Here is a 27,341-nt window from a genome sequence, read left to right on the forward strand (position 1 = left end):
TATGATTTTATGGTCTGATTTTTTTCAAACTAGAGTTGTTAAACTGAAAGAATATTGCACTTGCTGTACAAATTGCCTTCATGAGAATATTACTATACTATTTACTACAAAATTTTAATTGTCACAATGAAAGTCAGATTTAGAGTTGTTGGAGCCATTTCATTCATATATCACATTTTTAAAAGGCTCCTCTAGAGAACTCTTTTCTTGTATTCCTTTTGACTGGTAGAATAAATCTGTGGTCATCTTGCCCATTTTCTGTTTCTTGTAAGAATACAAGAAGAAATATTATTTTAGACCTTAGATGTATTAAGACAAATATCACTTTGCCCAAAAAAAGATATGCAGAATTATACTTGCTGTTCTAAAAGTGTAGGGCAGAAAGGACTCTGCATTTAAATGATAGTTAAATAAAAAGGAAATTTTATTTTATTATTACTCATATCACTGCATATGCAATAATGCATTACCTCCTGCCCCATTTCTAGTCAGCCTTGCTTAATTTTAAGAGAAAAAAATTCCAGTTCCTGGAAGAGAATTTTATTCAAAGTTACGGAGGATGCTAAATGCTATGAATACATGACTGGCAGAACTAAAGAAAAATATTTGAGGTTTTCTGAGTGCTGCACAATTTTCCCAAGTTGCTAATAGGAGCTGAAAATGTGCTTGTGAAATACTAAATTGTAGTTCAACCAGAAATCACAGTATCAGAGAATGTTAAGGGCTTGTAAGAACATCTAATCCCAGCCTACTCTGTCACGAGCAGGGATCCCTTCCAGTAAACCAGGTTGTTCAAGGCCTTATCCAATCTCTTCTTGAAAACTTTCAGGGATGTGGCATCTACAACCTCCCTTTGCAACCTGTTCCTATGCTTCAACTCCCTCACAATAAAGAATTCCTTCCTATTATCTAAACTGAATTTTCCCTCTTTCAGTTTATACTCATTACTCCTTGTCCTGTCAGGTCCTGATGAAGAGTCCTCCTCCAGCTTCCCTGTAGGTCCCCTTCAGACACTAGGAGGTGCTATGTGGTCTGCACACAACCTTGTCTTCTCCAGGGTGAACACTCACAACTTCCTCAGCCTGTCTTTGTAGGGTCGGTGCTCCAGGTGCTCCTTAATCAACTTTGTGGCCTCCTCTGAACCTGTTTCACCACTTCCATTCCTTCCCATGCTGGGGGCACCAAAGCTGGATGCAGCACTCCAAGTGGGGTCTCACCAGGTGGACTTAAAGGGCAGAATCTCCTCCCTTAGTTTGCTGCTTTGGATATTGACTTTTTCACAACCCCCAGTGGGGATTTTCTCAGGGCTGCTCTCAATCACTTCTCTGCCCAACCTCTTCGGTGTGTCTGGGATCGCCCTGACTCAGGTGTAGGACTTTGCACTTGGATTTGTTGAACTTTATGAATTTCACACAGGTTCACCTCTCAAGCTTGCCCATGGCATCCCTTCCCTCCAGTGTGACTGCATCACACAGCTCAGTGTCATCAGCGAATTTGCTAAGGCTGCCCTCAATCCCATTATCTATGTAACCAACAAAGATGCTGGGCAGCATTGGCCCCAGTACTGGCCCCTGCAGGCACCACTTGTGACTGGTCTCCATGTGGACACTGGGCCCTTGAACACCACTCTTCCTGTGTGATCATCCAGCCAATTCCTTATGCACCAAGTGGTTCATCCATCAAACCCACCTCTCTCCAATTTAGGGACAAGGATGTCATACAGAACAGTGTCAAATACTTTCCATAAATCAGATAGACTGTGTCAACTTCTCTGCCCAATTCACCAGTACCGTAGCCCTGTTATAGAGGGTCACCAAATTGACCCAGATTATTGGGTATGATCCCCCCTTAGTAAAGTCATGTTGGCTGTTACCAAACACCCCTTTTTCCCCATGTTACTTAGCCTAGTTTTCAGGACAATCTGCTACATGACCTTGCCTGATACAAAGACTGACTAGTCTGTAGTTCCCTGATTCTTCTGCTTTCCCCTTTTTAAAAATGGGGCTCAGGTCTCCTTTTTTCCAATCATCAGAGACTTGGCCTCATTGCCACAAATTTTCAAAAATTACTATGGTTTAGCAACTTTGTTTGACAGCTCCCTCAGTACCCTCAAATGAATTTCATTGTGTCCCATGGGCTTGTACACATTCAAGTTCCTTAGATGATCACATACCTGATCCTCTCTTATGGTGGACTTAGGGTGCTCAGCCTTCCAGTTCCCACATTTTCTTTTCTCAGCTTGGGTAGTTGTGGCTACAGCGCTTGCCATTGGATACTGAGGCATGGAAGTAATTAAGAACCTCAGGCTTCTCTTTGTCCAGGGTAGCCACGTTTCCAGTTTCCTTACAGAAAGGAAAGAAGGAATATAAACAAAAAAAGACATTACTAAGCTATTTAATCAATCTGCAACAATTAGAAATAACATTCTACGCATATTAACCAAGAAAAGTTATGATAAATAAGATGCTATGATTCTTCTTAAAACATGAGCAGCTCTCTGAGAAAGAGAACTCACTTTATTATATCTGTGTCACTGTGTGATTTCCAGTTCACAGCTGCAGAGCTTTATTTACAAGCATGGAAGTGATATATATCTATATATATTTTTTTTATTTTTTTTTTTAATGCAGTTGCTGATCAAGAGCATACAATCCTTTCTGATTTTTTTTTTGTTGTTTTTGTTGTTCTTGAATTGCAAAAAGCAGGAATGCCTCATGAGTCTAAATTGAGGACTCAGCTATGTCTTGGCCAGAGCTATGTTTTTACCAGCTGTTCTTCACTGGTGAACAGATTCTTGAGGTGTACAGAATTTGGTGTACATTAATTACATTTGGCCAGTTCAAAGTATGCCAGTTGACTTCCAGTCTTAATGGGGGCTTGGGGTTAGTGAGTTGCCTGTGTGAAATAGAGTGACACAGGTCTTGGAAAGCTGTCAGAGTGAATCAGTCTAGAAAAGCAAAACAAAAGCTGGGGATTGTGGTTTATACCTTCATTTGCCTTGAGAACAGTAGATCAGTCAGTTTGTTTCTCAGGGGTTTTGTGGCTTGCCTTGACAACAGATGGCCTTTTAACACTGTTCCAAGTAAGAAATATTTCCCCTACTGTGCCAGATGTCAATATTAGGCCAGAATATTGCTGAAAACAGGCTTCCTAGACATGGTTTGCAGTAAAATTTATGCAGTAAAACCTTTTCTGTTTCATTCAACTGGGCAGATAACTTTATTATGATTTCAAAGTCTGTACTTCCCAGGTCAGCTGTTTCCCCTACAAAATGCAGTTTCTAAATGATAAAACTTCTATTGCATCCAATAGTTCACTATAGGAAACTTCACAGTATGTGTTTGTGTTGGAAAGGACCTTAGAGGTTATTTTGTTACAATTCCTTTGCCATAGGCAGGGACATCTTTCACTAGAGCTTTGTTTCTCTTTGCTTGAAAAGAAACTAACCTGCAGAAATAGGCTCTGTAATTCCATGTTCCAAACAGCACACAAACAGAAGTGAGCAGATCAGTAGTTTCTCTCATCTGTGTTTTATTGTACCATACCAGGCAAGGAGCTCCAGAACACACAATGGATGAGATGGTTTGTGTACTCCATATTATTCCTCTGACAAGAGTAAAGGGAAAGGAATTGTATTTGAATTGTAATTTAAATTAAGTAATCTTGTCCCTCTTCAGAGCAGACAGACAGGCCTAATATCTGGTCCATGATGTTTGTTCCTGATGTTACACAAGCCTATTAAAGCAGTAAATTTTTACTACAGTTGCTTCCATTTCTTTAAACTGAGTTCCCCTGTAATATCCACAAGACAAACAGGAAATTGTATTTTATTTTCATCTGTGCTAATGATTTCTCTGTGGCCTAGATAGGAGGAGGGAGAACTTGAAGAAGGAGGAAGGACAGATTAAAGAGAAATCCTTCTGACTACTTGTGTTACATGGCAAATTTGAAAAGAACATGTAAATTTAATATCTGCAGAATAAGATTTGTGCATTACCCACTACAGTTAATTCTCTCTTATCTAGTCCTCTGAAATATTTGTAATATCTTTCTGTGCTTTTGGCTTGCTCTAACAATAACCTCCAGAATGAAATAACCTCTTTTGGATCCCTTTCTTTCCGATTCTCACCTATGGGTCTCTTGCAAACATTATGCCAAAATTCTTGGGGGGAAAAGTGCTTTTAACTTTCCTATTCATTGTTAAACAGAAAAAATTTATTTGTGTGCTACAGCTTCAGTCAACTATTGGCCACCCAACAGAAGAAGCACCTTTTAATCCTTATGTGCTGCAAAGGAACAGAGGTATTACAGGAGCAGAAAGAGGTAGGCAGAGTAATATGTATCTTTAATACATTTTTCTTCCATATAGCTCTCTCTCAATCCTTATTTCTTTTTTTCTGGCATATATTTCACATTCTTTTATGTATTGGTATAGCCATTATCATAACTCAAGCCTGGTAGCTGAAGATGCCAGAGGTCACCATCTATAATAAAAATCATTTAACAGAAACAAACTCCTTTTTCCATTTTGAAGTGGAGTATTGTTTCCTGGACTCTAAAAACTATATCCTTACGTGTCACAAAAACAATTGTGCCCTGCTGTATCCACAATGCCAAGCATAATGCAATCAAAGTTGGGTTGCCTAAGAATGAAGTACATATAAGGCAGCATTCTGAGTGAAAAATTGTGTGAGGTAACTAATGGGAAGTACAAAGGAGAAGGGCCAACCTTTAGCCCTCCTTTTGTCAAGGAACCTTCTGGTTTCGCCCTACACAACTACAATCACTAACTACAGCATGTCACCAGGGGCAGGCCACTGCCTGTGGCCTCAGATGTGCTCTGAAACACATACAGATGGACTGCATGTGTTTTTTATAAGGCCCTTACGAATCAAACACACTGATTATCTTGAACACAGAAAAGATTAATATATTAACTATGGCAGCAAAAATGTCTGAAATCATGTCTAATTTTGTCATTGTTCTAACTACAGGTGATCAGAGAGAGGCCTTACCCATGGATACTGAGGTCTATGAAAGTCCGTATGCCGATCCAGATGAAATTAAACCAAAAAATGTCACTCTTGACAGGAAATTGTTGACTTTGGAGGAAGGTGAACTTGGCTCTGGCAATTTTGGTACTGTAAAGAAAGGGTTCTATAAGATGAAAAAGTGAGTATGTTTTCATGGAATCTAATATGTAAAAGCTCTATTCTTTACTTTTTGGAGCAGCGGCAATCTTTGCATGTCATTCATTTGGGGCAACAGATTGTAACTAATTTGAGCTAATATTCACCAATTTATCTCTTTTTATGTACACTTATGAACTTGGGTTTTTTTCTGTAAAGTGGGAAGGTGCTGTTTATGATTATTTTCTCTCCTGATGAGGATAGTAGAGTGTGAATTCCACTGCCTTCCTCCATAGTTTGCAAAAGTACAAATGCTACACAGTATTTCTCATCTGCACAGCATCTCCGTCAGAAAATGTGAAGAGTGCCATGGACAGTTTACCTATAGCAAAGAGAGTTTTGCCTGAAGTGTGATAAATACCAGTTCCCTGAAGCTGGAATGTTGATTTTCGAGAACATGTTGTAACATTTTCTATCATGTCATGTCAGTAGGAACAGACCCTGTTTATACTTGACTCTTCATGCATTTTCATAGTAAAATGTTATCAGTATGCTGTTTATGTGCATGGACTGATTATATACACACTCCCATCTCTTGAAGTTGGAGACATTTCTTTGAACCAAGGTTTTGAGAGGCAGAAGGGATTTCTATTTTTCCAATACAGGCTGTAGGGATTTGAAGGGCTCTGATCTCAGCTTGTGTATATTTTAATCTTGTTTCATACTTGAGCTATGATGATCTCATCAGTCACTCTTGCAGTTTGCTGTATGAATGGAAGGTTGCAGAAGTAGGCTGAGATTCTCAGGATTTCAGAGCACTGCCTTGGCAATGCTGCATGTTCCAGTCTCACCCCCAAAACACTCCAATGCTTGGAAAGCTCTTTATAGCTTTTCTTGACAGAAGAGCTTTATGCCATCTTTTCCAGAGTGGACAAGAAAATTTTGTCCAGTACAGTTTTTTTCAGGCTTCTTTAGGCATTTTTATGACAACCTGTAATTTTCTCAGGTTCTTTTCATTGTCACTCTTTTGCTTAGCTGTCCTCTTAGCATTTGATAGAGGGATGTTTCTGTTATGGCTGGGTTTTTTCTCCTCTGAGTGTCAATTCTGTCTTTTGTCACAATTTGTACTCTGTGAATGGAAACATCTGATGAAGATTGTGTACATCAGTGCACAGATTTTTCAGCATCTAGTCCCAGAACTTGATTCTGTTTTGCAGGGGTGCAAAGCCTGTGGCTGTAAAAATTCTGAAGAATGAGAGTAATGATCCAGCCATAAAGGATGAACTACTGAGAGAAGCAAATGTAATGCAGCAACTGGATAACCCATATATTGTCCGAATGATAGGTATATGTGAAGCTGAGGCCTGGATGTTAGTAATGGAAATGGCTGAACTTGGGCCATTGAACAAATTTTTGCAAAAAAATAGGTATGTAAAATTTGGTTCCACTCCATAGGATACATTTCATTTCTTTTATTTTTTCTTTTTCTGTAAGGACAATTAAAATTGATATGTTGTCAATGTAATAATTAATGATTGTAGTCATTCTTCACATAGAAGGTCTCCAAACTGTCAAATATTTCTGCCAAAATAGAGTATTTTGAATAAATGAAAGACTTTTCACATATCCTTCAACCTCTCCTTTATTGATGTGATCACACATCATCTTGCCCAGGACAGGAGCCTAGCTTGCTTTTTCTAACTGAAACATAGCTAAATGTAGGTGAATCAGGTTCCCAGGTTAATGTAGAAAAGTTCAGAGTAAAGATTTGTGTTTGAACTCAATGAAAAGTCATGAAAATGAACTACTGACCTCTTTAAAATTCAATTGTGATTTTCAGACATGTCACAGAGAAGAATATAACAGAGCTGGTGCATCAGGTTTCCATGGGGATGAAATACCTGGAGGAGAATAATTTTGTTCACAGGGATCTGGCTGCAAGAAATGTGTTGTTAGTCACCCAACATTATGCCAAAATTAGTGACTTTGGACTTTCTAAAGCTCTTAGTGCTGATGAAAATTATTACAAGGTAAGGTCTGAACACAACATGAAAACTGTGTAGTAGCATAGCTTAATAAGGATATTTTCAGTTAAAATGCAGTTGAAAATTGGAAATGTTACGTATCATTCATTATTTTATAACCTGATATTAGATTACCAAATTCAAAATATGTTATCAACATTAAGAGACATGTAGGAAAGAAAAAGGTTGTCCCTCCTTTTACTTGTCTACTTTCACATTTACTTTTGAAAAACTCAAAAGAAGTTTCAATCTTCATTAGAACATTGCAAGTTATTGTGGAAATGAGATACCACCTTATATAAAAGGGTAAAAATGTGTTTGTTGCAAAACAGTGTTTTGCACATCCAAGAAAGATTTAAGCTAGCACTAATATGTTGTCTTATAGAAAAGGATTAGGGGAGGTTTTTGAAAGAATAAATAAATAATAATAAATTAACTTAAGCAAAATTTGTTTAATTTGGTTTCAAATTCCTTAGACCTCTGTACATCTCAAGTGATTAAAGTAGTTGAAACATTTAGTAAGGTAAAAGGTGGGAGACAAAGGCTGTTTTCATGTCTGTATTTTTTTCCTGATATATCACTCCTGTGATTCAAAACAGTTCTTCCTTCTGCTTATTCCCTTTTATCAGCTCTTCGAAACTAATAACCCAACACCTGAAACACCACAGAGGAGAAGCAAGCACACAAGCACATGCTCCTTACTGATGACCTTCCTGTATAGGAACAGTAGTCACTGCTGCCAGAAAAGGCATCTTAAATCACTTCCACTAGCCTGGCCAGAGATGCTTGTCAATCCCAGTCTCGGGGTCTCAAGAATTAGTATCAAAGTCCATGTTGTTTACAACTCCACGGGATGCAGTAGAGTCCTGTCACTAGATGCTGTCTACCAGCACTGTGCTGGTAGAACTTGACCCTTGAATGCTCACAGTGCAGTATTATGGCATAATTTAGGTAAACTGTGGTTTGCCACAAGGCAGTCACTGTGCTTGGAAGCAGAGCACCCACTGCAACCATCTGGACATGTCTCTTACCCTTTGTGAGAGCCAAAAATAAAAAAATTATTCTAAAGAGCAACTTTAAATTAATTGCCACTAAAACATGACTCAAAGTCATTTAGCTACACCTTTTTTTACCATAGATTTAATTTCAATGCATTATTTTGAAAGTGGAAAATTAGAACAACTTTGTAACACTTTTGGAGAAGCTATTACTCATTCTCTCTAATGCTAACTGCATCAGAAATATTATGGTACTTAGTACAAATGTGTTCAGATCTAAGTTAACGTGAAGTATGTGCATTCAGGTTTTGTTTACTACTTATCATTTATCCAGTCTGCTTTTTTTCCTTTCTGTTATGACATATTTTAGGCACAAAGTCATGGAAAATGGCCAGTCAAATGGTATGCTCCAGAATGCATGAATTTCTACAAATTTTCTAGCAAAAGTGATGTATGGAGCTTTGGGGTTTTAATGTGGGAAGCTTTCTCTTATGGACAAAAACCGTATAAGGTGAGTGGTTATGTTTGACCATGTTTTTTCGTTTAAAATTCAGAGCTGATTTGAACCCATATCTTTTTCCAACTAAAAGGAGTTGCTACAACAAATGAATCAAAGGATAGCCCGAAAATCAGTTCCAGGCCTCTATCTGATTTATGCTATCATGTGTGCTGTAATCTTTTGCAACTTGAATGACTCTTCTGGTCACCCTGTTCCAGGGAATGAAAGGTGGTGAAGTTGCACAAATGATTGAAAGAGGAGAACGAATGGAACGTCCTGAAGTCTGCCCAACAGAAGTCTATAGTCTAATGAAATTGTGTTGGACATACAAGTAAGTGTGATGGGATGTTCTTTTGATAGAAGTACATTTCAATCTACATGGTTAATAGCCAGAAAGGGGGTGAGTAGGAGTTACTGCAAAACACATCTTTTCAGCTGCAGTTTAGCTTACAGCCACTCTCCAAGCTACGGAGTCAACTGCACTTTCAGGTGAAAATTATCTGAGTGTACTACAAAAAACCAATTTTGTGGAAGAGTTTGCTGGAACAGTTATATACAAAATACAGGGTATCATAAAAAAGTAAGTCCACAAAAAGGTCAGTCTAATGCATTTTGAAAAGAATGTGTGAAAATAAGCAAATATTTTTTTTGCTTCATTTTGAATTGTGTTTAATTTAATTTTCATTTCCAATTGTGTTTTGCTTAATTTTCATTTCCAAGGCTTTAGCTTTATTGAAATTTCAAAGTTGTATTGCCAAAATGTTTGTTCTATTTCTCAATGTTTAATTGTTTTGAGCTGTTTACCTCTTCTCTCATAACTGAATTGGATCCCACACTGACTTCTTATCAGTGAGAGGCAGACCATCTTTTCAGGTTATACCTGATATGTCAGAATTTTTTTTTGTTTTGTTTTATAACCATTTAGAAATTAGAATTATGAAATATAGAAAAAAAAATAAAGCCTACCTGATTTTTTAATTAGTATATTGCAAAAATGTATTAAAACTGGTTGATAATTTATTGTTTTAAAATATTCTGCTGAAGTTACTTTTAACTGTGGGAAGTCTCCAGAAAGCACTCAAAATGGCTGTAATATTACTTATTCTTCCAGTTCACCACCTGGAGAATAGGTTTGTCCAAAAGGCCTACATTTTTACTTCATTTTTAGGTACCTTGCTTCTTTGTTAGCTTTTATAAACCTAATACTCTAGAAAGAACACGCAACCAAAAAGTAATTTCTGTCTTTTGATTTGGCTCAAGAAATGTGTAACAGTTCTACAGTTACAGGATCAAGTTTTGTAATTATTAAAAAACATATTATATAGCATGCTGATTTTTATTTTTTATACTAAAATATCTTTATTATTGGAAAGAAAATAAATTTTAAAAAGAAGGTTCAGGTCAGGCAGAGTAACTATCTCAATACATAATGTAAAATTGTAAGGGCTTGTTGTCAGTTTAATCGTGTTCTCCAAATAAAGAAACAGTTGCAGATATAAAAGAAAGACGGTACAGTCATGTAGTGTGTAGGTAGGCTCCTCTCAGTGCTTCTAATCTCTCTGTGTGATGGTACTACACATTATAAGGCAGATATTGCATGGCAAATATTCTTTTCTCCAGATTGTTACTAAAGTAAATGAAGTAGAAAATTAAATGGAGCTGATTTATTATTTCTTTCCTCTAGTACCAACCACAAAGTAACAGGCATGATTGTAAATCCACTGACTGGATGATCTGTGGTAGTATTTGGCACTTGGTATTAATTTTGCAGTGTCATTTTTGTAGCCTTAAAATATTGCAAGCATCTTTAAATGAGCTGTCCCTGAGATAGAGTCTCGAGGGCTGTAAGGCCCATGAAGCTTCCCAGCTCTGTCCTTCCTGTGCAGTGACACCTGTCATCTTTCCACAGTGTCGAAGACCGACCAGGATTTGTTGCGGTCGAGATGAGATTACGTAACTACTATTATGACATTTCCCACTAACACCATGGAGATCAGCAGCTTCCTTGTCTCCAGACAGCACCCTCTGAACAACAGCTCATTTTCCAAAACCAAGCAACCTCGATTTTTGTACTTTCATTTTCAACCTGCAAAGCTCAGAGCAGAGGCTCGTGTCTGTATGGTTGCTTTTTCTTACCTTCTGAAAAAAATCCAGCCCCAAAAGAGTATTGTAAGTGTAACAGTCTCAAAGTGCGCAGCAAGGGTGTTACATAAGATGCTTGTACTTTTGCTACATTCCATTTAATTTTATTTACAGCTTTATTTGCATTATATTTTGCAGTCCTGTAAAACCTATTTAATAATTTTGAGCCCTCTTCCTCTCCTCTATCAGAATACAGATTGGAATTTAGATTCTTCCCATCAATATTCTTAGCTTTTAAATGTATTGAGTTGTTCCAGTCTTCCCTTTCCTCAAGGAAGAATAGCATAAACATTTCTCACTATGAAGCAAATTCACTGTGCAAGTGTGTCAGACACTTTGACTGACAGTGTTTGATTTTATCACCAAGCCCCTTAAAATCAATTCACATTCTTCTTAGGAGTAAAATAAGCAGAGAGGAACTGGGAGTTCTGACTTTCTAGCACTATCACATGCTTTAAATGTGACCATCTTCTTTTGTTCCTTATCTCATGTGTGAAGCCCAACTGTTCCTCAGGGAGTGGAGTTATTTTTTTCCCAGTGAAAACTGGGAACGCAGAGGCTTAGTCTCATCTTGGAAGAAAACCCACCAGCACCTAAAATGATTCTATATTTTAAATAAACTCCAACACTGCATTCCTGAAAATACACCTGTGATGGAGCAGCACTTACCTTTCTCTATGCTCTTACATCCTTCTCCAGACATATTCTATCTTACGTATCTATTTGGGTATGCCATAGCTCCTTGTGTTGTATTTTGAACAGCAATAATTTCTATCTGTTCTTCAAACCTTTCTTAAAAAAGCATCTGTGAGATGCTTTTTTTTTTTTTGCTTATGACTTCTAAAGTTAAATTTCGCCTCTAGTTCAAATATTTTATTAAGGGCATATGGACAAAAAGATTACTTTTTTTAGGTTCAAAATCTTAGTGTGTGGGACAGATCCCTATGGGCATCTCAGGAAAAGGCATTTGTCTCATTACTCTTGTAATGCAGCGTATGTCTCCATTAAATTGGAAATATAATAGAGTAATAACAAATAATGTAATCAACTTCTGATTCTGTTTTTACCCTTATGCTTTGCTTGCTCAATCTCATTTTAAACATTATCAATAGCAACACTTCTATCACTTATTACTTACAAGCAGCTACTTTATTGTCATTTGCATATAACTCAGGAATCTACATAGATTTTGTCTGCTAGATATAGAGATTTTAGAAGAATATAAAGAATAAGATTTAGAGTTAGATTATTGCATATGGCTGGTTAGAGTATACATGTTTAATTTTGGTGTGAACAGAGTATTCTTAGAGATGCAGTGGTATTTTTTTTTCCTCTAGTAATGAAATTGTGTGAAGCAAACTGAGAAAGGGTGAAATAATTTTCATAAAAGACAGGACTATAAACAAATGTAGAAGCTACTGGATTTTTTTCCTTTTTACTAAGTTTACAATCTATTTGTTAAATAATATTTGGTGCCTTCTGGTAGTTTAGTCTTGGCTGTCCAGTGCAAGGCACCACAGGCTACTGGAAGATACTGAGTGCAAGAAACCATATTTCAAATGTGACCGAACATGACTTACCATGAAGATGATTTTTGTTTTGTTTTTAAGAAAAATTTTTTACAAGACCAGTTTGCGTACAAGTTAGCCATAATTATACATACATAGGTGTTTTGTCACTGTAGTTACGTTGCAGAGAATTTGTTATTTCTACATGTGCAATTAGTACACTTATGGGGATATTAGTTATAAAGAAATTGCACAAATCTCTATAAACCAGTGAGTGACAGTACTGAATTTCCCAAAATGAGAGATAGATTCCTCTATATCTCTCACTCTCTTTAAAAGTGATGTCTGATACAACAAACTTGGGGGATTACTTCTTTTCTTCTCTTCTGAGTGAATGTCAACATCACTTTCTGGACTTACTTGATTATTTTTAATTTCACTATTACATAATAAAAGTTTACAATGAGAATATAAAGTATTGTGAAATAAATGGATTTGGTTTTAACATTTTAATTAAAGATACTTTTACAAAATATGCTGTCTTAACAAGAATCTTCTCATAATTACATGCCTTGTAAAAAATCCTGATGCTGTACAGTGTGTATATTTACTGACTTACTGTGATTGTTTTGGAGGATTGAGATTTTCCTATTGACAGTGAAAGTTACTCCACAGGACAGATAAGCCCACTGAAGCCTGGGTTGCTTCTGGAGCAATTCAGGAATAGCAGGAAATTCCCAAAATATGCACATTGTTATTTCACCTACATCTTTTCAAAGTGATTTACAACAATACTATGCTGGATCTGGAAGGTTAGTGATGCCAGGATTCAGTTAGACAAGAATTTCTGCCTTACAGATGTCAGCTATGTAAGATTTAAGTCACATTATATGACATGGATCCTCCCTCAGATGCAGACAGCCGTTTTAGGTATTCTAAAATAAAAACAGCAACAGCTTAGTCTTTCATTTAGCTTTTCTTGCATGCTCAGGTTCTCAGGAAGGTTAAGGCTAGATGGGCGTGAATGTGAGTAATAAACAAGAAAGCTGGAAAGGTGGGCAACTCTTCAAGCAGGTATTAATTACCTTTGGGGGGATCAGTCAGTGACTGACTGAATGACTCTTGTTTTCCTGCATAGCAGATCTGGTCTAATTGCTGCACCTTCCCACTTGTAGGGCTGCACCATCAACTGAGTATGAAGGAACTTTTTGTCTTTTGGCTGTCTGGATTTGGTTTTCTATTTTTAGATTGACTCGTCTCCGAAATCACTTGGCCCAAAAGTGATTGTCATGCCAGAGTTAAGGGGTAGAAAACTACGGCATGTACTTAAGGAAGCTGGTGGAGAAGAAGGATAACGTGCTAAGGTGATAAAGAAGGTGATAACATGCTAAGATGGCTTTTCACTGGAGGAAAACTGTATTTATATCTTTGGTTAGGGCTCAAATTTACAAAATCATTGAGTTTTTTGAAGTATGGGAAGCATGTACTTTTTTCCATGAAGACACACCCAAACATCTTAAAAGCCCTAGTCCAACCTGTCCTTGCTTCTAACCCTGTGCAGAGAGGGGGTCTTTTAATAAGATAGTGATAAATACCCATAATTTTCACCCCTGAAATCATCACAGTCAGCACTGCTAGTTTGGCAAAGAGCCCATCTGCAAGCGGACTGGCCTGCACAGCCAGGCTGTGCACCAAGGCAGCCGAGTGTCCTGACCCCCAGCCCTGCCAGGAGGTGGCAATGCCTGAACACGGTTGGAGTGAAGCACTTGTCTGGCCACTTCTGGCACTCTGCACTCTGCCCCGGCTGTTGTTATGCCTGTGTGTTTCCGAGGACACACTCTCTTTGCTCCTCACTGTGAAGCAATGTTGCATGTGGGGAGGAATCATCATTTATTTATATAGTGAATAGTCAGCTGTGGGTGATTAACAAAGGCTTCTGAGACTCGGTGTCCCCTTGTCTTTTAAGTGATCACAGCAGTGAGAGAGTGCATGCAGGAAGATAGAGACTACACCCCACACGTGCCTAGAAGGGAATGAGGGTGGCATATGTATTGAATAATGCAGGGAAACATTAAGCAAGCAGATGTAATTACCATCTCTAAGTTTACTGAGGACAGAAAGACTGCAAGGCATGCAGAAGAAGAATAAAAAATAGATTCCTGTTAAAAAAAACAGTCAGAGAGATGTAAGGCAAATCCTGAGAGCAGTTCTCCAATCACTCAGAGCTCCCTGAAGCCAAGCTAGAGCTGTGTATCTATCTCCAAATAGTTTTTTTTCCTTTTCCATCATATATATGATAATTGAGACAAAGACCCACTGGGTGCCTTGCCATATAATTAACTCTGCATGAAGTATAATGACTGCATCCCTGAAGCAGTGGAGGTGTGTACATTTCTTGGTAACCGGAGAAGAGAGGAAACAAGAGGCAGCTGGGGAAAGCATTACACTACTGTACATTAAAATTCATTATTTCAAATGTAAATAGTCCCTGGATGGCCAGTCCACTGTAAATGTCAAAGGTCATTAACTCCCCTCTTCTGTCCACTGTTGGAAATGCCTTAAAATGTCACATTAAGAAACTGTTAGGTCTTGCTTAACTGTGTCCAAGTGCTTGTGGGGGAATGCCACTGCCATGCACCTGCAGCTACACTGCCCACCTAGCACACTCCACGTGTCAGAGGTTCAGTCATCTGAGTGCCAGGCTTCCTGTACCTCTGCCATATTACAAATGCAACACATCTCTGCAATGACAGAAAAAAATAGAAAAAATTTTGCAAAGAACAGTTCAATGACACTGTTCTGTTACATTGTCACCTGCCAGTGGCTGCATTGAAATCAACATCTGTTCTTCCTACTTCCTGCTTTAATAAAGATAAATTGTTTCAGTTTCAGCAAAAGCAAGAGTGCCAAGATTATAATTGCATGACCGAGCAGCAGAACAGGTAGCAAAGAACTTTAATAGCTGACTCTTGAACAGCTTGAAGACTTTCCTTTAAAAATATTACACACTTATGCACATATGCAAATGTATTTCTTGTCATTATTTCCTGAAGCTGAGTTCAATAATGACTTGTTCCTCACTTGTTACTGCACAACCATTGTAGCTGTATCTTCATAGCTTGTTCTAATTTATGTGCAGATTTCATCAGTGTTACCAAACAATTTCCCTATGACTGGTGTATCAGGTTCCACCTCCAGTAATCTGAGGCTGAGACCAGCTGGCAATAATTAACAATGTTGGTTTTCAGTGATAGTTCTAGAAGATAACAAAACCGCATGGAAGGAAACAGCTGTGAGGAGCATGGATACATCAAGAAATGCATGAGAAATACAAGCCCACTGAGCTTGTCAAAGAGCAGCACTTTGAGGCATTTTTTTCTCTCTTCTGTGGAGCAGATGTAAATTGACTGGTTAGGTTTGCTATTTCTTTTCCCAAAAGATACATATTTAGAGTCAATATTTCCTTAATTTTCCACAGTAATGACGCACCTTTATACCCGTATTTGGGTATAAAAACCTAGATTATCAAGGTCACTTTGTATCAGCAAGATTTCCTCTGTCACCAGGATATGCCCCAAACTGGGCTGTTTCTATGCATACAACTACATTTCTGTTCTAGCAGCTTCCATGGACCTCATTCTTCTGACTACTCTGAAAACACATGTTTAAGTTAAACAGGAGCACCAGCAGACAGGTGTCTCCCGAAGCCCTCATGCTGTCTCTGACAACCAAAGGGTCATGCAGAGAAGCAATGCACAACAAAGTTCAGCCACCATGAGGAAGGTTCCCAACCTCCTTCTTCCAGCCTGTCCGTTCTAGTTAGACAATATAGCCTCTTTAAGACAGCAAATACATAATAGTACAGATACTTATTATCAGCTTGCATTGGTGTTACAGACCTCTACACACACCTTGAATTCAAGAGCCACCTCATTTTTTGCAGACTTCTAATGCACTAGAGCACAAAATCTTATTTTTTTACTTTTCTTCTGTAAACGTGTTGTTGACTCTGTCATAGATACACACATATTTTTGGCTATTTTAAAACAGTATATTCACTGGTATTATTGCTTCCCCAGGGGCATGCAGCAATGATACTATTTTTAGGTACTATTTTTAGGTACTATTTTTAAACTTCTCAGTCAGCCATGACTTCCTTTTTGTCTGTCCACTCTGTAGCTGCCATAGGGAGTAAGCATAGCATTCCTCATCTTTTTGTGGTTTCTACTTATAAGGAATAAGCAGAACAAGTAGTGGTTCTTGTTGGTGCTGGAGTACTACACAAGTCAGATTACAGGAAAAAGCACAGACTGAATCATGTCTCAGAAATTCACCCTCCAGTGTCACATTGTACCCGAGTTAATGGAAACCAGAACTCCTGCTATACAAGCACGAGTACAAAGCTCACAGTTTGTTCCCAAAACTCCCACAGCTTTTTCCATGCCAGCTATATAAAAGAGAAGAGAAAAAAAAAAAAAAAAAAACAACAAAAAACACCAACAACTAACCAAACACCAAAACCCAACAAGATTTAATAATATGACACATTCCTGTGTTTGTTTGCAGAACTGTATGTGAGAAATTTTATGAGTCATTTAATTACAAGGAAGCCAAGACCTGGACAAAGAAATACACTCAAGGTTTGCTTGAGGTTGGGTTTGCTTTGAGTGGGTTGAGAACAGTCTCTGTCTTTCTTCTGCCCAAAATTAAAAGGTCCAAATGTATTTGAAATACAGCTAGAAGGAATGAAGACATCAGATGCCACACCAAAACTGGACTCTGAGACAGCCGTGAGACTGGTAATACCTACATCTTTTGCTTGAAAACTGCCTTATATGGTGGTGGTATGCTGCCAGGCCCACAAAGCCAGCATGTTCCACTGCTTGGCCCTCAAACTTCAGCATGAACCTGCTGATTACTACACATTAACAAACATTTGTGGAAAAAATTCCCAAATACTGCGCACTCTTCACCTAACATAAACATCATACACTGAAAATGTCATACAAACTGGGACATGCACTTGAAAGGGAAATAGCATTTATGCCTTTAAATATATTTATCCCAGTAAATGCAGCCAGTCTTTGCTCCTTCTTACCCAAGGAGCTGACCTGCTGCCAGCATGCTTGTGCCCTGGCTAGATGTTATTGCATACTTTTTGGAGGTCACCAGCAAATCAGTAACTTCAAAAGCTGGGGTGGGATGGGAAGGAGGGCAGACACTATACTCATCACTCGAAGAAAAACCTATGAAACAAACTTTCACTCATAAGCTAAGAAATTTAAAGTAGCTGAAAACTGAGTCTTGAACATTCAGATCACCAATAAGACTTAACTCTCAGCTTAGCAAGTAGTACCATGTTTGTAGAGGCAATGTGATAGAGCACAATTTTAAAAAAGCCTTTGATTTTGTAAAAACAATGCCCATGTAAGATTAAATTTATGAGCCTCCTTTGGTTGATTTTTTAATTTTCCTTAAGATGTGCTTAGCAACACGTATAAACACGCCTTACTTCAGAAATATTTTATTGTCACCACTAACTAACAGAGAAGTACCTTCCAGTCTTGCTCTTGGTTGCAGGAAGTCCACAGCAGCAGGACAAACTTGCTCCAGATCTTCCCATTTCAAGGAAGAAAACTTGTAGATCCTGCTGCATGCTCACTGCTCACTTGTTTCTGCATGGCCATTTGTATCCCCATTGGGCTGACCATAACTTGTCAGCAGTTTGTCTGCCACCCAGAGAAACTCCCTTGACCCTAGGGAAGTTGTGTGAAGGGCACTGGACAGCTGCCAGCCATAAGAGATTTCTGTAGGAAAATGATCCAGACAATGGTGAAATGGCAAAGAACACCTGGTACCACCTGCCACTGCTGGGGAACAGTATCTGGTATCCTGTTCCCCTGAGGTGGCAAGAACCCTGGCACAGCCATGCAGCACAGCTATTCTGCAGTACCACTAGCTGCTGGTGAGCCAGAGGCAGAGTCTGAGGATGCCAATGCAAACCTCAGAGTAGCAGTTTCTGCTATTTCTGTCTTTAAGACAAGTGCTGATCAGCCTAATGAATTGTTTCCTCTTCCCATATTTCAGATGGGTTCTTTTGTGACTCTCTCAGCAGGAATGCCAGTCTACTGTGTACCGTTTACAATGCTGTGTAAAGAAAGCAAGGGAAGAAACGAGGCTCTCAATGTCACCACAGGAATGATGACGTGCACAGCAAGTGTTCATGTTGTTGGGGATCTTTTGTTATAGTCCAGAAATGTGTCTCTTTTCTGTGGCAGAGTGTGGGTTTTGAGCTGAGCTTTTCCCACCTTTTAATTTAGATTGAAAAACATACATCTAGCTTTAGGTGACCAAGTGAAGCTGAAGGACACAGAAGGAAGTCTTGTACAGAATAGCAAAGTGCCTATAAAGTTCAAGGTGTTTTTATTATTATTATTATTTGAGCTGTAACTCAAAACCACTTCAAATTGGTTCTATGATGCTTATTTGTTTCTGTTCCTAACAGTCTGCATGTGACAATGAATAAACCAAAAGGTCACTTCCTTTAAAGCTCTCCAGAAAATGCTCCCCAGCCATAAATTCAACAAGGCCACAAAGAAAAACTGCTCAAACCAGCCAGGTTTCCAGAACTGCGGGGTTGACAGGGAAGTTGGGGCACACACCTGTAGATCAGAATAGCCTGAGCAGGTTGTCTCATCCAACCCCTCTCTGACCCAAAGGACAAAAGCCCCTTCCAGATGAACAACTCTAGGGTGACGTGAGTGTGCAAGAAGCTCACCAGAGGTCACCAAAGCTTAACAAAAAAGAGAACTGTGCTATTTATTTCTATCTTTGTGTGCATGCACTCACACAAACATACAGAGGCATTCCCGGTCAGGGACACTTACCAGCCAATTAAATAATTAATAAAGGCAAATAGCAAGACCTGATTCTGAAATTTCCTGCCTTCTCTATTCTTGCACTTCTCTAGCAAATCTCTATTTCTATTGTCATCTTCAAATTTTATTACAAGCAATTTTTCTTATATTTTCAACTCCACAGTAAAATAATGAAAAGATATTTGGCCTAACATGAAATGTGTCAGATTCCCCCAACAAAAATGGAAAGGAAAAGTATCTCCTGTCATCTGTCACTTTGCAATCACAAAACTCATTTAACCTAGAGGAAAGGATTTTAAAGACGCTAGAATAATAGCACAGAACTGACAGATCACAAAACAAAATTGTTTTAATACATTCCAGATGTATTGCTTCAGTGAATTTAATACAAAGACTAATCCGAATCATTGTTACTATGGTTGTCACTCTTCAATTCTCTCAGGGCTACATGCCAAATTTTTTCGGCTTTCAACTGCATGGCTTTCAACAGTCAGGCCAAGGGAGTACACAATTTGGTCCCAAGTAACTAGTTAAGTATTTGAAGCTGTTGCCAGCCTTTTATGAGCTCAGTTCAAAATGACATTTAGGGAGGTTTGAAGCATCTTAGATAAGAAAGATGCTGAAGAAACAGAAGACGATCATCATCAGAAAAACAAAGCTAACAGAAAATCACTATCCTACTGAAATAATAGAAACTACATATATAAACAGACATGCATACGTGTTATTCCCCTATTCCCAAAGTAAGCATGCACCATAAACAGAAATTCTCGAATGATAAATGGATATGCAAAGTTGTTTAAATCCTAAACTTTCAGTTGTAGGGAAGTGATTTATTCTGTATAATTAAAATGTTTAGCTGAAAAACAAAGAAGAGAATTGAATGTTCTGTTCAAATACATAAATCCACAGTAAAGTTGGAAAACAGCTCTGATACCATCTTAATGGAATCAGTATTATTTACTTAAGGAAAAAACCTAAAAAGAACCAAAAAAAAAAAAAAAACAAAAACAAAAACAAAAACAAAACAAAAAAAAAAAACCAAAAAAAAACCAAAAAAAAAAAAAAAAAAAAAAAAAAAAAAAAAAAAAAAAACCACAGAGGTTTGGGCTATGGTAATGGTGAAGCAATCCAAACTACCTCTGCAAAAATAGCAGAAATTCAGAAGAAAGTATTTATGTCAAAAAATCTTTTGTAGGCAAGAATATTAACTTCTGCTGTTATGAATAAATGAATTCTAAATTATTCTTTGTCTGATGGCTTTTAAGAAGTATTACCATAATCACATAAACTTCCTTTTTATCATATAATGCTATGTATAGCATAAGACTTCCCTTTCAGTGCCATGATCAGAGTAACTGTTTGAATGAAGACATTAAAGCAGTGAGATTCCAATTTGCGTATGAAACATTCTAAATCTGTAAAAATGAGCTGCTTGGATTACTGCTAAACCCAGAAACTCCCAAATGATGGAAGATGAAGGTGAATAGAAACTCAGATGTGGAGCTGTACCCATTCCACAAGCCCCTGTCCCCCACCCTTTTTGATCCCAGAGCATGTCTTTTTTGTAGCCAAATTGTCCTTTTCCTGGTCTACAGGTAGATGAAGAACAAAGTTTTATTCAAAATGAGAGTCAAGGAGAACAAAGTTTTTTTCAAAATGAGAGTCAAGGAGAATATGTTACATAGCAGAGGTTTGAAAGGCAGTGATCCTATCTGTCTTGCTGAACAAGTATAATCTGTCTGATGTAGATGCATGTGGAACGAGGAGAAAAGAAAGCAACATTGATGCCTGGGCTTAAAAGAGAAGTTTTACATAAGAGCTGAAAAAACAAGATTGTTGCACTGAAAAATTTGAAGCCTCTTGTCAGAAATCAGAATAAAGATAAAGAGACCTGACAAACAGCTGTTTCATGTTAAAATATTTTATGAGATTTCTTTTCAGAGTCTTCAGTTCTTTACTGCATCTTTCATGTATGTCAGGCATGCACACACACATACACAATCAGGAAAACTTTTCTGGACATATAGGTCAAATTGTTCAAAGGAGTAAATTAAGACAAATTTACCAACCCTGCACTGAAGTGACATTCTTCATGCATTTTTTGTGCTTCTCAAGCAAACTCGAGGGCCTTAGCCTTCACTTGAAAACAAACACATGGAAAACTGTTTCTACACTTTCTAGGGTCTTTGGCGAGCCACAGGCCACTCAGTGAGCCCACAGAAAGAATAAAGAAAATATCAACTATTACCCCAGTAGTTCAGCTGAACCACTGACCTTACTGAGATTATTCCTCTAATAAAAATAAATATTTACAAAAAAGCAGATTACTTCTGTCTGTGAAAATCACCTGTCTCTCTTTTCAGAGGCCAAGAACCAATAAGTGTTGATGATTTCTCCTTTGACCTGTCCAGAAAATACATTCTGTAGGGGACAAACATGAAAATGGCCTTCTCCTGGGAATTTTTCTAGGCTGGGTGATACCTTGTGGTCGTTGCAGTGGAAAATGCCTGGTCCCAGCTGAGCAAGGCTATATGCCTATGAGGGCCAGAGCCAAGGTGCCCTCAGCAGTGACAGGATGGATGGCAGAGGACAGGCATCAAAGCCCACAGCACCTGTGTTAGGAACCATGTGGGAAAACTATCTGTCAGGGCAGGCTGCCCCTGTGGTTGCTGGAAGCCCTCTTTGCCTTCCTTTGCTGTCCAACATGCGACACTCTGCAGCTGCTACAGCCACTTTGGCCACAGCAAGGCTGGAAAGGAGGAAAGCCTAGTATGGAGGAAAGGTAATGCTGCACAAAGCAGTATTAGACTGCACTTCTTTCACACTTCTCCTTCATTATTATTTCATTAACAGAAACATGCACTCTTTATGTGTTTAGAGGGGGCTAAAAAAAAGTGGAATAACCAATTTTCATTATTCTCCCGTCAGAGATTCTGAGTACATACGTATTTTCCCTCAATGTTGCTACTAGTCTGCCTGGTAGTCACACTGCGGGCCTGAGAGATCATGGTGGCACTAAGGAAGATCATGACCAGTGCTTGGTACAGATACTCCAGAGCTTCAGACAATTCCTCACAGTATGGAAATTTTATCCTTGTTACACTTCCATACACTCCTCAAGCTGTCTGTAAGAGAAAAGTATATAAACATATACATAAATAGAAGAGTAAACCAGTTATCTTAGCAAGTTTCAGCCACTACTCTCTTGTCTTCTTAGATACTTTTTGGATCAATGTGCTGACTGGAACAGACCTTAGCTGGACAGCTGAAGAAGATTTGCACCCCAAGCACCATTCTCACATGAGGGACAATCCCCTCTCTTGATTTTTGATCTTAACATGTTTCCTTCCTTTGGTTTTCTCTGACTGTAATACCAGTGTAAAATCCTCTGATGGTCTAGATGCACGTCTTGGTTGGTTTAGATTGAGTGGTTTTACACAATTATCTCATTACACACTTTTTTTCAGGAATCACTGTTAAGCCTAGACAATGTATTCTGGTCAGAGCACAAGACTTAATTTTAGGGACACTACAGGTCTATTTTGAAGTGCTTTTTTGTTATGGAGATATTAGCAAAATAATCATCCTCTCTCAAATTAATTCAGAACTTATTTGGTCTATAGTATTGTTTCAAAATGTTGTAGTAATAAGCAGGTGTGCACTCTACTGCATTAACAAAAATCTTAGATAAATGCTTTTACAACACACTAGCTAACTCATCAGGAAATACAGTATTTAATAATAGCATTATTGAAAGTGATTACTAACATATGAAAAATTTATTTTTCAGATATATATTGAAAAGGTTGCAATCATATATCATTTCTATATGATAAGTTGAGTCATATTCATTGCAGGGTAATACCTACCAATTCCACTGAAGCTATATTAGGAATTAATTTTGCTCATGACATCTTGTGTTCCTATTCTACATTACCTATATTATATTATCTCCCTCCACAGGCACAATTGCATGTACGTCAGACTTGATTTGATGTAATTATCTAGGAATAAATGATCTTGTTTTGGTTTGTTTCAACAACTTGAGCCATTTCCACCCTGTTCCCACAAGATTTTTCTGCCTTCAGAACTCTCTTGGCAGTTATTCAACTCTGATCTAAAACTCAATCTGAAAATGTAAAAGTCTTTTGTGTGTACCTACTGTACAAACACAGTTCTTGCTTTTTTTTTTTTTCCCACAGCATGTCATAGCTTTTGCAGGTAGCTTACAAGAAACATTATTTTGAAGCATTTTTTAGGACTAATACACTTGCATACAAAAAGCAGGGTATCAATGACACTTCAGGTGCTTGTGAGAAAAAACACCTTTAGATATATATTGCAGCTTAAGCTTCTAAATCACTTCCATCCTTATAGAAAAGTATTTGTAAGCTGTCATTTGTGTGTGGTTGTTTGACATTTTCTGGTCTACTGAATTTTTTTTTTTCCTAAAAAAAGAGGAAAAAAAAGGTTAAGTTTTTATCTCTGAATTTATACTTTTTATCTATTAATTTTCCCTGATTTATACTCTTAGGGAAATTGGCAACCTACTTCAAAACACCCTGCAGCTAGCAGAGGAAGAAACTGTATTTTCTTCACTGTCATGCAATGGTTCAGACTTGAAACATCTTGGAGAAGGCAAAGACCAAAGACAGTGATTTGGGTACCCTTCCCTTTATACTCCTCCACAGGGAAGCTCTGTGTTGGCTAGCATGCAGATATACACTTCTGTTGCCTTTCTGAAGGTCTAGTGCTGGCAAGAAAAGTCTCAATTTTGACTGAACTAACACCTTCCAGGCATATCAAGAGCAGAAATTAATTTGGCAGATACATCAGACAAAGCTCTGCACCAGAGCAGAGAGCGCTTCAAAGTGCATCATAAGTTGTTGAGAAAGCAACTTGTACTCCTCATTTCTCTGGTTATTGTCTAACAGGTGTTCATAAAACCTGCACAGTCTAGCACTAAATCAGATACCCAGCAAATATAGAAACAGCTAAAGAAATGTAGGTGCATCCACAGCACCCACTAAAATCTGCCTGCCCTTTTGCACTAAGTGTTCTGATGGCCAGCTCTGGTGAGTTGAGCTGCCTTTTTGCTGCATTTGAAAAATGCAAATCAGATCCAAGGCTTTTAGGTACTGCTGGACTAAAACTGATCAATATTACTGATATCCTGGCAGTCAGGAACTCACCTAGGACCAGGACCTGGTGCCAGCCCTCTGTATCATTCTAACCTGGACAGAAGCCAGCAAGAACATCTATTTAGTAGTAGATGTCGCTGCTCCACAGCACAAGACAAATTCCATTCCACCTTACATCTCTCATTTTCACATCAGTGCTTGGTGCTGATATCCAACTGGGTTCACTGTGCTCTCTGTGCTTCCATGCTCTTGCAGCAGGCTGAGGGATGACAGCCCCTCACTCTGTCCTCATTTTGTGAAATGGAGAAACTCACCACCACAAGACACTTTGTGTAACAGAATTATTAGAAGTTGCAGAAAGCCATTAGGGAAAGCCAGGAATGGAAGGTCTTTAAAAGGTCTACTGAAGAGAGGCAACAACCTTCAGCATGGCAAGTCTCTGAGCCTGGCTGGTTGTTAGGAAGTCTTATACTGGAGAATGCTCTAGGAGCATTTGTTTTTTCTGGCCTAAGCATATGTCAGAGACAGGATGTGAGTGGATGAATTTTTATTCTGATCTCAGGTGGTTGCTCCTGTACTGTCAGTTTAGTTTTCCCGCTTTCCAGTGAGATATTGCAGGAAGAAAATTAGAAGGTCCAAAGGCCAGCTAGAATTTTACCTTGCTGCAGATGTAAAAGAAAATTAAAATGGTTTCTGTAAATACATCACCAACACAAGGAGGGCTAAGGAGAATCTCCATCCTGTAATGGATGCAGGGCAGAAACACAGACTGAGGATGTAGAAAAGACTGAGATGCTTAATGCCTTCTTTGCCTTATTCATTAATAGAAAAGCCAGTTGTGCTCCAAGTACTCAGCCCTCTGAGTGGGAAGAAAGGGATGGGGAACTGAATGAAGCTCCATAATACAAAGAGTAGTGCTCGGCAACCTGCTACATGATTTTCATACACAAGCCTGGGGACCAGATGGAATCCACCAAAGAATAGTGGGGGAGCCAATAAAGCTTTCACTGAGCTACTGTCAATTAGTCCTGGTCAATCAAGGAAGCCCCAGGCTACTGGAGATTAGAAAATGTGATGCCCATCTATAAGAAATGTGGGAAGAGGTACCCAGAGAGCAATAGGCTTGTCACCCTGATCTCAGTGTCAGAGAAGGTCATGAAACAGATAATTTTGAGTCCCATCATGCAGTAAGTATAGGACAACCAGGTGATGAGACCCAGCCAGGATGGACTTAGGAAACACAGGTCCTCATTGACCAACATCATCTCCTTCTGTGACAGGGTGACCCAGTCAGTGGATGATGGAAAGGCTGTGAGTGTTGTCAACGTGGACATTAACATAGCATTTTATACCATTTCCCAGATGTTATCCTGGAGGAACTGGCTTCCCCTGACTTGGGCAGGTGCTCTCTTTGGTGAGTTAAGAGCTGTCTGGATGGCCAGAACCAGAGACTGGTGAGTGGAGTTACATCCACCTAATGTCATTAATGCTGTTCTCCAGGGCTCAGTATCAAGGCCAGTCCTGACCTGGGTGAGGGAATCACTCTTAGTAAGTTCTCAGATGACACCAAGTTGGATGGGAGTGTTGATCTGTTGGAGGGTAGAAAGCATCTGCAAAAGCATGAGGACAGGCCAGATCAATAGGCCAAGGCCTGTGGTATGAGGTTCAACAAGACCAAGCACCAGGTCCCACACTTGAGTCACAACAACCCCAGACAGTGTGCCACAGGCTTCACGCAGTGTTTGGAAAGCTGCCCGGTGGAAAAGGACGTGGGGGTGCTGCTCAACAGTGAACGAACACAAGCCAGCTGTGCCCAAGTGGCCAAGAAGGGCATTGGCATCCTGGTCTGTGGCAACAATACTGTCACCAGCAGGACCAGGGCAGAGATTTTTCCCCTGACCTCAGCACTGCTGAGGCTGCACCTCGCATCCTGGGTTCAGTTCTGGGCCAAGAAAGACATTGAGTTGCTCGAGCAGAGAAGGGCAAGAGAGCCAGTGAAGGGTCTGGAGCACAAGTCCTGTAAGGAGCAGCTGAGGGAGCTGGGTTTGTTTAGCCTGGAGAAAAAGATGATCAGGGGTGGCTTTATCACTCTCTATAACTGCCTGAAAGGAGAGTATAGTAAGGTGGGTGTCAGTCTCTTCTCCCAGGTATATGAGACAGGGCAAGAGGAAATGGCCCCTATTTCCACCAGGGGAAGTTTAGATTGGATATTACTGAAAATGCCTTCAACAGACAGGTTGTCAAGCGATGGAGCAGGTTGCCCAGGGAAGTAGTCGAATCACCCTCCCTAGAGATATTTAGTAGTGGACTTAGCAATGTTAGTTTAATGGTATTACTCAATAATCTCAAAGGTCTTTTCTAACCTAAAAGATTCTACAGCTCTATTTAACTATTTTTTTTCTACCATTGCTCATACTCTCAGTGTTGTCCTGCAGTGCTTCTCATGCAAAATGGAAAAATCTGCTGTTTTTCTGAAAGAAATAAACAAACTCCTAGAACACCATAAAATACTGCCTCTTGTAGGCTATGAAGGTTGTAAAAGCCATATGCACATGTGGCTACAACGCATGTGAACTTCCCAAGGAGAAGTTAAGTCTGTCTGCAAATTAGGCAACACAGTTCTATCACACACAGAGGCACAAGGGAGCTGTGATGCCATCACTTTGCTGATGAAGGTGTCAGGTTATTGCTTTTCTGAGTGTGGTGCTTGGCCCATTTTCACAGCTCAGTTTGACAATACATATCCCATAAAGCCAAGAACAATAAAAACACCAGAGCCAGATTTCAGCCAGGTCTGAAACCCCCTGAACAAAACATACAGCCTCTTCTGCATAAGAACTTTTTCTTCAAAAGCAGCATTTTTGCATGATCTCACTGATTTGAGTGACATTGGGAGAAATTGTGATATGATTTTTATAGTGAGATTAGCTGAAAAATATGTGTTTGTGGTGGTCAGTAGTGGTCACCATCTTCAAATTCTTCAAAGCACAGCTCTGCCTCTGGCAAGGCTTGGAAAAGC

General features: G+C 38.9%; 1 protein-coding gene and 2 long non-coding RNA genes across 4 annotated transcripts in view; 1 reads left to right on the forward strand and 2 right to left on the reverse strand.

The window, feature by feature from the left end:
* Positions 1 to 12,790, forward strand: part of SYK (spleen associated tyrosine kinase) — a 49,572-nt gene extending 36,782 nt beyond the window's left edge. The window contains exons 8-14 of the mRNA XM_083882978.1: positions 4,233 to 4,323; positions 4,995 to 5,172; positions 6,347 to 6,556; positions 6,970 to 7,159; positions 8,522 to 8,662; positions 8,869 to 8,981; positions 10,560 to 12,790. Of these exons, the coding sequence (XP_083739104.1) occupies positions 4,233 to 4,323; positions 4,995 to 5,172; positions 6,347 to 6,556; positions 6,970 to 7,159; positions 8,522 to 8,662; positions 8,869 to 8,981; positions 10,560 to 10,632 (996 nt within the window). The 3' untranslated portion in view covers positions 10,633 to 12,790. The remainder of the gene's footprint in view (positions 1 to 4,232; positions 4,324 to 4,994; positions 5,173 to 6,346; positions 6,557 to 6,969; positions 7,160 to 8,521; positions 8,663 to 8,868; positions 8,982 to 10,559) is intronic.
* LOC310922690 overlaps positions 1 to 27,341 on the reverse strand; it is a 439,183-nt gene that overhangs the window by 369,482 nt on the left and 42,360 nt on the right. The gene's annotated exons all lie outside the window — the stretch shown is intronic.
* LOC310922420 overlaps positions 1 to 27,341 on the reverse strand; it is a 64,887-nt gene that overhangs the window by 5,699 nt on the left and 31,847 nt on the right. Inside the window, exons 2-4 of one of the 2 annotated variants that reach the window (XR_014592425.1) lie at positions 6,942 to 7,030; positions 5,016 to 5,141; positions 3,458 to 3,606 (exon numbers count right to left, since the gene is read on the reverse strand). This is a non-coding gene — a long non-coding RNA (uncharacterized lncRNA). Of the gene's footprint in view, positions 1 to 2,173; positions 2,343 to 3,457; positions 3,607 to 5,015; positions 5,142 to 6,941; positions 7,031 to 27,341 lie in introns of those variants that run through there. The other variant, XR_014592424.1, reaches the window with a different exon arrangement.

This window comes from Zosterops lateralis (genome assembly GCF_965231275.1).
Source record: "Zosterops lateralis genome assembly, chromosome: Z".
Taxonomy (NCBI): Eukaryota; Metazoa; Chordata; class Aves; order Passeriformes; family Zosteropidae; genus Zosterops; species Zosterops lateralis.